General features: G+C 46.2%; 1 protein-coding gene across 2 annotated transcripts in view; it reads left to right on the forward strand.

The window, feature by feature from the left end:
• LCT (lactase) overlaps window positions 1–10,720 on the forward strand; it is a 62,027-nt gene extending 51,307 nt beyond the window's left edge. The window contains exons 12-17 of one of the 2 annotated variants that reach the window (XM_067742064.1): window positions 551–753; window positions 2,605–2,714; window positions 5,180–5,314; window positions 6,838–7,061; window positions 7,923–8,147; window positions 8,779–10,720. In XM_067742064.1, the coding sequence (XP_067598165.1) occupies window positions 551–753; window positions 2,605–2,714; window positions 5,180–5,314; window positions 6,838–7,061; window positions 7,923–8,147; window positions 8,779–8,999 (1,118 nt within the window). In that variant the 3' untranslated portion in view covers window positions 9,000–10,720. Of the gene's footprint in view, window positions 1–550; window positions 754–2,604; window positions 2,715–5,179; window positions 5,315–5,927; window positions 7,062–7,922; window positions 8,148–8,778 lie in introns of those variants that run through there. The other variant, XM_067742065.1, reaches the window with a different exon arrangement.
• The last annotated feature ends 1,265 nt before the right edge of the window (window positions 10,721–11,985 follow it).

Here is an 11,985-nt window from a genome sequence, read left to right on the forward strand (position 1 = left end):
GGTCCTTGGTTGACACTTTGGTTTATCATTCCTTCAACATATGAGAGGCAGCCTCTCTCATAACATTTGCTCTCAAGGAATCTCTGTGTCAGATGCTTCCATCAGCTATACTCTCCAACTCTTACTTTCACTGTGGGTCCCCGCAGAGTGCCAGGATGTCACCTCCTGAGGCACACACTCTTCTGGGTACTTTGCCTGTTACATATGAGCCACTCTTTGGGCGAGGGGTACAGAAACCAACACCTGTCAATCAAGTGCCTTCTCTTTGCCAGACACAGTACTTCTGGGTGCTTTGCACACACACTGTTTCATTTCCTTCTCATAAGAACTCTCTATTGCTCATTTTGCAGAGGAAGGAACTGAAAGACTGAATTACTCAACCCAAAGTTACCTGGCCAGCTTTAAAAAGTGGAGACAGGATTTGAATTCCATACTTCCTCAAGCCAAAATCTTCAGCCTTTCTTCCAAACACGAAAAGGCCATCTATAGGCAGAAAGTGATATTCTTGGCCACATTTATTCTTCACTGACATCTCTGTGTATATTTCCAGGAATCTCCTCCAGGCCTGGCACTGGTCCCTACATTGCTGGCCACAACCTAATAAAGGCTCACGCTGAGGCCTGGCATCTGTACAACAATGTGTACCGCGCCCATCAAGGTGGCATGATTTCCATCACCATCAGCAGCGACTGGGCTGAGCCTAGAGACCCCTCCAACCAGGAAGACGTGGAGGCCGCCAGGAGATACGTTCAGGTCTGTTCTTCCTCTGGGCATTGTTCTTACTCTTGCTCTTTTCCCCTCCTGTCACGATCTAATGGAAACAGAATTAGACTGCGAAACAAAGATTTAGGAACTAGGCCCTGCGTTGCTATTACCTTATTCTGTGCCCTTGGGAAAATCATCTAAACTTTTTGTACTGTAGTCTTCTCATCTTTGAAATGGAGGTGACCTAACTACCTCATAGGTTTGCTGTGATGAAAGTTCTTTGGGGTTGTTTTCTTTCAAGTCTTAAAAAAATAATTTATACATATAGCTCTTACTGGATGCAACACTGGCTTGAAGCTAAATAACAGAAAGAAATTCTGCCTTTTCAATCTGGTTTGACTATAGGAGCTAATAGAACTGGGCTGCAATGTCACATTTCGCCTCTAGGTGTCACCATCTGATTTTACTTACTCTGCCTAAGAATTACCTTAAGTTGGGGGCTTTAGGTTATGTGAAACTCATTAGCGCCCCGAATTTTCCATGAGCTTCACATAAGGATATGCATCTTTTGGTCATGGAATTTTGCTCCTGGGAAGTGGAAGCACAAGTAAGCAGGTCCCAACAACACGGCCCACCCTTATTTCAGCCTGGGCCCCTGCAAGACGAGAGAGAGAACGGTGCTCTTCATGCCATAGCTTTTCCCTAGCTCCTGCTACTGTCTCTGAAGAGGTCTGAAGGCACCCTCTCCCATGTTTCAGCATCAGGAAAAAAAAGCAAGCTTCTCTCTCTCTCCAGATTGCTCCCCACTTTTAAAGGCTCTGAGGAGGAGTCCGGAAACTGTGGCATTTCTGAAAGGACACCAATGGCCTTGGTTTGCCAAATTCTTCACAAACGAACTTGACAAAGGTGGTCAAATTAAAAAGTGCAAACAAGAACTTAATGTCCCATTTGCTAGCCAGCTAGGGGGAAGGCCTTGGAACAAAATTAATTCATTACCTCATTTCAGACTCACAGAACTGGTGAGTTAGAGCAATAATTTGTTTTCTGAAATCAAAACAAACCTCAGGAAATGTTAGGCTGTAGTCTCATTATCACAGCTCGTCCATGAACTGTGATCCTGCAGCTCAGGACTATGATATGTATGTCCCCTAATAAAATCAGCTTCCACAGAAACAATTTCTCACCTCAGAGTGAACTGAAGCTTCTTTTACCAGAGTGAGTATGTTCCAAGCCTCATATCTGACTGGGAATGGAAGGCTGTCCTCAACCCACATTTCAGGGAGTAGCCAGCAGGTGAGGGGAGGATGTCGAGACAGAAGAAGCCTCTCAGGACCCACAGCGTCATAGCACTTGGTTGCCACATACACCCCCTAAGGGTAAGGATGGCCTGGACCTCATTCAAGAAAACAGACTGAAAAGTTCCTCACTTTGCGAGTCCAAAACCCATGAAGAATCATCCTTTGCCTGGGCAACCAGCCTTGCACCTGGTTCCTCCCAGAGGTTCTGGTGGGTCCTTAGGCGTGAGGACGGGGAAGGACCTGCTCTGTGGTAAGAGAGGAAATCAGGGCCTGGAGGCTTGGGGTCTCTCCCCCTCTTCTGCAGGACCCTCCTAAGGGCAGCCAGCCGCATTTGTCAAGTCCAGGGCCAAATCGGTTCACATCCCTCAAGCTACAGTGGGTGAGAACATTGCCCTTCCCACAGTGAGCTCCCAGCGGGGTGACAAGACCTGTGGGCATTTGAGCTGCAATATGGGAACAGCCGCAGAAGAGAGGCACGCTTCATACTGGGTTGGGGAGAAGGGGCCCTGGGGTCAGCGACACCTGAGCCGGGAGCTCCGGGCTCCTGTGGGCCCGCCTGTTAATGCCGGCACTGACTGTTCCCCCTTAACCCCACCCGCAGTTCATGGGAGGCTGGTTCGCACATCCGATTTTCAAGAATGGGGATTACCCCGAGGTGATGAAGACACGGGTCCGTGACAGGAGCTTGGCGGCAGGCCTCAACAAGTCTCGGTAGGTCCTGGCGCTGCCACGCACTCAGCCATGAGAGCTGGGAGGATGTCTGCTCTGTGGTGCCCAACTGAGGCTCCTGGGTGTACGGCACAGTGACGAGAGCATGGCTGTTGGGGTCAGAGAGGCGTGTCTTAGGCGTGTCTGAGCTTCCTTGCTTGCCGGGAAGATTACACGCGAATGTGTATGTGAATTGCTTAGCCCAGGACCTGGCATGGCTGTGACAGGCAGTTAAGACAAAAGGCAGTTACCCTTATTATTCTTCTTCAGAATAGCCAGGAAATCCGTCCCCAGGGCACCTACTTCTTAGCGACCCACCATCTCACTCCGAGGACAAATTCCCCAGCTCATCTTATCCTATTTCATCACCTTAGGAGTGAATGTGGGTAGCAATGGGTGACTCTTAGCCGAGTGCTTTTTGTCCTTTGGCCAGTGGGTGGCAATGGTTTGCACCGAGGCAGTCCTACTTCCGTCAAGGAAGTAACAGCAACGTCAGCAACAGCTAACATTGATCCATCTTCTGTGGGCACTTTCACTCCTATTTAAAGATGAGTAAGCTGAAGCACAGAGATTATGGCAAGACTGCCCAGCTGTTCAGTGATGGAGCTGGGATTTGAAAGCAGGCTGACTGCAGGGCCCGTGCTCGTTTAAGAGTCGTCCGGCTGGGGATTTAGAGGTGTGGCGTGGGGAAGGGGACGCAGTGCCCTGGCCTTCTGGGAACATACCCACAAGCTCTAAGGTAGCTCATGTGACCATAAGAAGGGGAGGCTAGGGTAAAACTTCAAAAGGCAAGCATTCCTAACACAGCCTTTGAGTCTTATACCTGTGAGGATGAAATAATCCATCCTGGCCCTTAAAACGCACGTGTGTGCTGGCCTGGTTAGGGTTAAGTCCTGCTGAGCCAAAAGGTCTGATCTGTCAACCCTGGTCTCCAACAAGCAAGTGAGTGCTCCAGTCCATTAACACAACCTTGCTGAGCACCTACTGTGTACCCAGGCCAGGGCCAGGCCCGGCAAGGTCCACACAAAGAGGGGGTTCCAAATATGGTTCCTCAAGTGCTGACACACTGGCTGGGAAGACAGTGACCTTCATCACTCCAAGGAATTCTATTCCCCAATTTCTTCATGCAAGGAAAACTCAGAGGAGATCAGGGCAGGCTGGGTAGACCCAGGAGACTTCACGGACAAGACAGGACATCAGCTGAGCCTGGGCCTTGAGAAGGAACAGCATTTGGGAGAGCAGAGGCCCTTCCATCCAATGGGGAGGCGTGTGAGCACCGGCCTAGAGGTTGGAATGAGTGGGACACCTGCAGCTGGAATTCGGGAGACTTGGCCCAGTAGCGGTGGGAGGGCCAAGGCCACATGGTGCCGGGCCTGGAGGCCGAGCACAGGGGCTCAGCCTTGACGCCACGGGACCTGAGGAACCCCTGCTGGCTCCTGAGCGGGGAAATAAAGGCGTGGGCACGGGGGCTTAGTTTTGCCCCAGTATTTCAGAAACCCCAGGGAGGGAAGGTTCTTCCCCAGGTTAATGGTAGCAGAAAGGTCAAGGTGAGGTGTCAGGCACCTAAGCAGGGCATTCTCTAGGCAACCCTAAACCTGCAGCATGTAGTCAGGATTTGGCTGAGATGAACCTCTAAGTGTTGCACACAAGTGCATGTTGATTGAATTGTATAGAAAAGTCTCACTAAGAATACATGGAAAGAATGTCTACATGTGTGTAACTGAGTCACTTTGCAGTACGGCAGAAATTGGCACTACACTGTACATCAACTATACTTCAATTAAAAAAAAAAAGAATACAAGGAAAATGTTCCACCAGATGTTTAAAAAGAAAGTGCAGGGCTTCCCTGGTGGTGCAGTTGTTAAGAATCCGCCTGCCAATGCAGGGGACACGGGTTCGAGCCCTGGTCCGGAAAGATCCCACATGCCGCGGAGCAACTAGGCCCGTGTGCCACAACTACTGAGCCCGTGAACCACAACTACTGAAGCCTGTGCGCCCAGAGCCCGTGCTCCGCAACAAGAGAAGCCACCGCAATGAGAAGCCCGCGCACCGCAACCAGAGAAAGCCCGCTTGCATTAACGAAGACCCAACACAGTCAAAAATAAGTTAACTAATTTTTTAAAAAGTGCAGTGAAATCATGTGAGCAGAAAAGTCCAAATCTCAAAAGTTCAGTCAATTCAATTTGTAAAAGTATTTCCCCTACTAATGAGGATGACTTTGGAGAAAAATAGCACGCCTAAACAAACCACAGTAAAAACTTGCAACAGGAAGAGAGAGAGGGAGGCGAGGTCTGTGGTCTGGTAGAAGGAGGCTCAGGTGCCTTCAGCAGCAGCTGGGAGGGCCTCTCCTTGCTCCCGGCCAGAGGCCCGTAGTCACCTCCAGGTACCTGAGTTTAGAGCCCTCCACCAACACCCCACAGCACGTTCTCTTCCCAAACCCCACGTCCTTAATGGCCCTTTCCTTCCAGGCTCCCTGAGTTCACAGAGAGTGAGAAGAGGAGGATCAACGGCACCTATGACTTTTTTGGGTTCAATCACTACACCACTGTCCTGGCCTACGATCTCAACTATGCCTCTTGGATCTCTTCCTTCGATGCAGACAGGTAAGGAAGGGTGCTTGGAACAATCTTTGGAAAAGACAGCAAAGTGCTCCTCTTCTCTCACTTAGAGGCCTGTACAGCCTCTGAAACTGCCTCCTCATGCTGTGTATCCTGGGGTTTTTGCAAGATAAGCCCCATCTCCTGAGATACCTAAAAGAACCTCTATCAGTCAGATAGTAATTCAGGCTAGGGTTTCCAAGATGCTTTCCATTTAAAAAGCAGACAGGCTTAAGAGTTTTTAAAAACATGAAAAAAAGGTTTTTTTTTCTTTCGGTTTTCTTTTTTCATCAGATTTGTTTCACTTACCAGATGTTATTTCAGTCAAAATAACAAGCTTCTTTTTTCCTTTTGAGGGTAAAGGTTAAACTATTATTTCTGTATTACAAATAATATATGTTCACAGTAGAAACACTGGAAAGCAAGAACAGGAAATTCTTGTGTCATTTCAGAAGTGTGTGTGTGTGTGTATGGGTGTACTACCTCTCTATATATTTATATTATATACAGTTTATATAGTATATAGTTATACAGAAATGTTTATTACAAAAAATCAGGATTACTATGTGTGCACACTGTTTTGTCCCTCTTCTGACAAAGCATCTTTCCCCATCAGTAGCTGTGACTCTGTCCGGGTTCTTTCTCTGGAAACAAGCGCTGACATCCCCACTGCATCCTGCAACCACCAGAGTCAGGCTTGCTGAGCAGGGCTGAGAGGCCTCCCTGCTGGTCCCCGTTCACGCACCCACTCGACTCTTGCTGCCTCATGGGTCCTGGGACTGTCTCCCCAGGCACCTGTGCTCAAGCTTATGAAACGCCCCACATGCAGTTCAGGTGAACAATAAATCCAGCTCCTGATAAAACGCAACGGTTTTTTTTCCTGAAGGATTTGGACGTTAAGAAATATCTAAATGGCTGTTCCTCCTAATGAAATGCATGAGCTTCTGTGCACCCCCGCAGAGCTCCCTCTGGCACAACCTGATGCCCTCTCCTTGCCCATCGCTGGAGAGAGAGGAAGGGTCTTGGGCACTTGAGGCAGGTCCCAGCATATCTACCCCATCATCACATGAATGGAGGCCCAAATACTGGTGCCTGTGGCTGTGCCTGTGGCCTGCGGGTGGCGTCGACCAGACGTAGGTGACTCAAGGGCGCCTCTTCTCTGAAGACAGCACTCGCATCCCATGGGAGATTACGGTAAGGGAAGCTCAGAGCCCTTTCACATCTAGTGTGAGGTGTGGCCTGTTAACAGAGCCGTGGAGGGTTAGATCCATGAGTAAGACCATTCCTCTGTACAGGTAGAAAGCAGAACAGAGAGCTTAGGTGGCCTGTCCAAAGTTACACCAGCACTGACTGATGCCACTACAACTAGTGAAAAGAGAATCCGAGGCCTTTTGACCCTTCTAGGTGTAGCTATGACTCTCGAGTCTAGGCAAAAATCTAGGTTTTCTTCCAGTGTAAATCCTGTTTTGTGCAGAGGGCCTCTTGGGATTTACAAATCGAGACCTAAACCTTAGCGTTTTAACTCGTAGGGGAGTTGCCTCCGTCACAGATCGCTCTTGGCCAGACTCTGGCTCCTTCTGGCTGAAGATGACACCTTTCGGCTTCAGGAGGATCCTGAACTGGTTAAAGGAGGAGTACAACAACCCCCCGATCTACGTAACAGAAAATGGAGTGTCCCAGCGGGAAGAATCAGACCTCAACGACACTGCTAGGATCTACTACCTCCGCAGTTACATCAACGAGGCGCTCAAAGGTATGCCAGGCCCCCGCCCTTCCTCCAAGTGCACCTTTCACTGCTGGAAACATATGCTAACGTCTGCAGTCAGGGCAGTACTACATCCACAAGCCCGAGATGAGAAAGATGAGGTTTCTAGCTCGTTTTGGGTTTAAGCCTTTGGGGCTGCACACTAAGAGTCTTCCTTCCTAGATATAAGCTCAGCAAGCAAACCCTGTTGCCTGATACAGCTAAGACCCGAGTTCTTGGCCTGTCATTTGCTCTGCTTGATCCTCTGATGTCAATGCCCCTGAACAGCAGTGCCCTCCTGAGGACAGTCTGGGTGGGGGCCACATGGAATGGGCTGGAGGGGTTGTCTGTACGATCTTTTGTTCCCCAAGCAAAAGTTTGAGGCCCTTAGCTCAGCAGAACAACCTGGGATGGGACTATGACACAGAAACGGTAAGTAATGCTGAGTAAAAGAAAATGAGCAATGCAGCAGCAAAAAGAAACGATTAGAAAATCTTATTCCAGACAAAATATTTTTCTATAGGGAAGAGCATTAACACTCTAAGGCTCTGTCCAAGACCAATAACCCATGATGTGAAGACAAGGGGGATTACACATGACCCAGGAGGATTAATTTAGTCTCTACCCATGTTCCTGACTCCCATTCAGGGCTGAGCCTTTCTAGAAAATGCAGGAGCACCCATGGAGGACCAGCTAACGATTCCTGCATGCAAAGGGTGGGCAGCTCTCTTAAAGAGCTGAAAAAAGCTCACCTTGACCTGCATGCAGGGACCGTAGGAAAGCTGTGGGCAGGCACGGCCTCAGTAGGCCTGGTGGAAAGGTGTCTTGGGAAGACCAGGGAAGCTCAAGCTGGGGCCTGTCTTTGGGCAGCTGTGCAGGATAAGGTGGACCTTCGAGGATACACGGTTTGGACTCTGATGGACAACTTTGAGTGGGCCACAGGCTTCGCAGAGAAGTTCGGTGTGCATTTCGTGAACTATACTGACACTTCTCTGCCAAGGATCCCCAAAGCGTCAGCCAAGTTCTACGCCTCCATAGTCCGGTGCAACGGCTTCCCTGACCCCACTGCAGGGCCACACCCTTGTCTGCAGCAAGGTGAGACGTGGCTCTGGGAGGGACAAAAGCCAGAGGGTGAGGGGCGAGGGGGCCTGTTTCTATTTTCTTCTAGTTTACTACCCTCCTCTCTGCCTCTCCATCCCCTTCATTCATTCAACCAACATTTCTGTTCTTTGAATGCTCCAGACATTCTTAGGATGGAACAAAGGAATTAGGGTTAAAGTTACATCGAGAAACTAGGCCCTGGTCTGGGAACAGCAGGTCTAGATTCTTGTCCCAGCCCTACCACTAACTTGCTGTGCAGCCTTAGGCAAGAAACTAAGCGAACGCTGGGCCGATGCAAGGATCAAACACCGTGCCTGGCACAATGTAAGGTGGCCAATGTTTGCTGAGTGACTGAAAAAGTATAAAGTACTATACAAATTAAGAGACAATTATCCAGTATAGATTATACTCTAATCACTCAGAGGGATGCTTCAAAACTAAAATGACGTGACTTCCTTCAGAGGCTCATAACTCAGTGTGAAGGATTCGTATCGTCACCTCCGCAACATGCTCACCCTGTAGCTTCTCTACCGCAAGGATCTGGCTCGGGCTTAATCTAGGTTAACATACATCTGATAACTCCGTCTGTACCAATGCACACACTGCCTCTGTTGTCCTCTCCTAGATGCTGAGCCCACCGCCAGCCCCATGAGAGAAGAGGACGTTCAGTTCCTGGGGCTCAGGCTGGGTACAACAGAGGCCCAGACAGCACTGTATGTACTCTTTGCTCTAATGCTTCTTGGAGTCTCTGGTGTGGCATTTCTGTCCTACAAGTACTGTAAGCACTCCAAGCAAAAGCAAACACAACCAGGTGAACAGGAATTGAGCCACAGTTCTTCACTCTGACCTCAAGTTACCACCTCCTCCAGTTCTGCAAAATAGGCCTAGTTTCTTTGAAGCCTTTGCCACCTCCAGGACCACTGAGGATCTTATAATTTACCCATAACAGAGTTTGTAAAAGTCTCTGCACTATTAGATACTAATTAAACTTGAAGGATTTCAAGTCTCTGATTAAAATGGAAATATCTCCACCTTGCCCCAGTATCAGGAATTCACGTGCGCATTAGATGACCCTGCGAGTGGCTCTTGTGGAAATAAGTAGATACTGAATGCGTCTACTGGTTCTGTGAGCCACTGAACTGGGCTGTTTTAATTTTCAGAGATTTTAAAGGCAAAAACATTAGTAAGAACCATATCAATCCTTTTCATAAAAATTCAACTGCAATGTCACCTCCTGCCCTCTCTTCAGGCTCCCTCCCAGACGCTTACCTTGTGTTCCTCAGAAACTAAAAAAGGTGCTATTAACTGTGTCCTGTCTATCTTCTATGGGTGCTTCTCCTTGAGAAGGCAGGTTCCACAGAAGTTATGACTGTCCGCTTGTATAGCTTCACCACAGTAATCCTCTGCTGTTAGCTTTTGGAGGCCAGAGGGCCACGTCTCAGTGTCCCTGGCAGGCACATTTTGGAGACAGGGCAGAGGAAACACACCCGCTGCATTTGTGTGCTCATTCACAAAACATATGCTGAGTAGCAGCGAGTCTTTATCAATGCCCCTTGGAGGTGCTAATCAGACAGTCACAGTATGGAACACTCAAACTTGTTTAGTCTATATATTCTTCCTAGATATCTGGGAGAAAGTTTTTTTTTAAAATAGAGCAGTTTTCAATTGGTTTTAAAAGGCCAATCACACTCGAAATTTTGCTTCTTATAAGTGTTCCTTACCTGAATTGTATCTATAGAAAATTCCTATCAAAATGTCCCACTGCCGTGGGCCCCAACCTGACAGTCAGAAGTGCAGGGCACAAGCATTTTTCTCCTACCAATAGACAGAAAAAGTTTATCAGATGGGGTGAAGATGGTTCTAAAAGTGATATCAGAGACATTCGCATAAGCTTTCAATTATACCTAAAGTCAATATAACTTTTTTTTTGGTGGGGGGGCCAGGACATGAAAAAGAATAATATAAAGTTTCACATGAAACAAACTTGAGAAAAGATCCAGGATAAATCTGGGGGGAAAAAGAATATAAAATATATTATAAAACTAGTTATAAAAAGTAGTTTTGAAACAGAGAGAATAGAAAGATCAACAAAGGAAAAGAGAGCCGAGACAAACCAGCCATGCGTGGGAACAGGGTGCATGACAGAGGCGGCCTGCCAAATCAGGGGCGGGGGGCAGGTGGATGATGGACCACTCCATACATGGAGGTGGCTCACAGGTTAGCTCTTGAGGATGTTAGCCACAGGCGGGGAAAGGGAGCCACATCCCTTACTCGGATACAAGATGTAAATGTAAAAAAATGAAACCACGAGAATGCTAGAATAGATGGGTAAATTTTTTTTAAATTACTTTCTGAAATGGGAAAAGTATTTTATAATCAAGACTTAAGACCCAGAGGCCATAAAGAAAAACGCTGATACAGGACCACATAAAAATTCTGGCAAGAAATTACCATCAACATACTCATCAAAAGATGAACATGGAGAAGATATGTATAGCATATGCTAGACAAAGGGCTAACTTTCTTAATATACGTGAAATTGTTATAAATCAGTAAGAAAAAGATGATAAACACAAAATGAAAACACAGGCAGTTCTCAGAAAATAAATCAAAATAACCAATAATATTAAAAGATGCTCACCTTCATTCAAAATCAACACAATGCATATAAAATGCATACAGTTTTTCATTTATCATGTTGACAAAGATGCAAAAGTATAATACAGTGCTGCCAAGGATGTGGGGAAATCAACATCCTCCTGTTAGCTGCTGTAAATTCACAGAGCCTTTACAGGAGGCAATTCCCCAGCATTTTTTATAATCCAAACTGCAAACACCCTTTGACTCAGTGACGTTCAAGTATACTTCCACAGCTAAGAAGACACCTTCCCAAAGATGTTCACTGTAGCAATGTTTGTAATAGAAAAACAAACACAAGCACAAAAACTGTAATAACCAATGAACGCAACCAGAGAATGGGTAAGTTTATCAAGTGAAATGCTTTGCAGCCATTAATGAGAATGAGGTAGCTATGTGTTGATGGGGAAAGATCTTCAAGACTGTGTACGTAAAAAAGCAAGATGCAGAGTAGTATATATATAATATGATCCCATTTATTTAAAAAATAAAGATTACATATTTGCTTATGTATGCATAAAATTTTTCTGAAAACTACAAAAGAAACTGTTGATAGAGGTTACTTCTGGGGACTAGAACTGGGGATAGGATACAAAGAGGAAGATGTCATTTTATAGCCTTCCATACGGTTTTGAATTTACCATGCACACTTTTTAAAATATAAAATTGATGAAGGATCCTCTTACTCAAAGACTGAATCATTCTTTTATGTACGTTTCTCTAAGAATCTCTATTTGATTTTTTTTCAAGGCAAACTTGGTTTTTTATTCACATATTGCTATGTTTTTAAAGACGACAAACCTTTACTGAAATGGGATGCTTGCTGGAGATGTTTCTTTTTCAAGCTTACTTTTTAAATTATGGAAGTAATTTCATTACAGAAAATTGAGAAACATATAAGGATGCAAAAAAGAACTAAAATTATATATAATCACTCTTACCACCATTAACGTTTGGTGCGTTTTCTTTACATTATGTTAATACATAGTACTACCTCTATATAAAATGTGTTTATAAAGCTGAGATCATACTGTACCTACAGCTCTGTATCCTGCTTTTTTCCCGGAATGCATAACAGGTACTCAATAAATACGTTAAACTGAATTGTTCAATTAGTATTGTGCCATTTCTCCTCAGCAAAAGTTAATTCTGCAGAAGGCATTTAGCTGGTTTCTAATTCTGAAGTAAAATAAAT

The sequence above is a fragment of the Pseudorca crassidens genome, chromosome 6 (assembly GCF_039906515.1).
Source record: "Pseudorca crassidens isolate mPseCra1 chromosome 6, mPseCra1.hap1, whole genome shotgun sequence".
In the NCBI taxonomy this organism is placed as follows: domain Eukaryota; kingdom Metazoa; phylum Chordata; class Mammalia; order Artiodactyla; family Delphinidae; genus Pseudorca; species Pseudorca crassidens.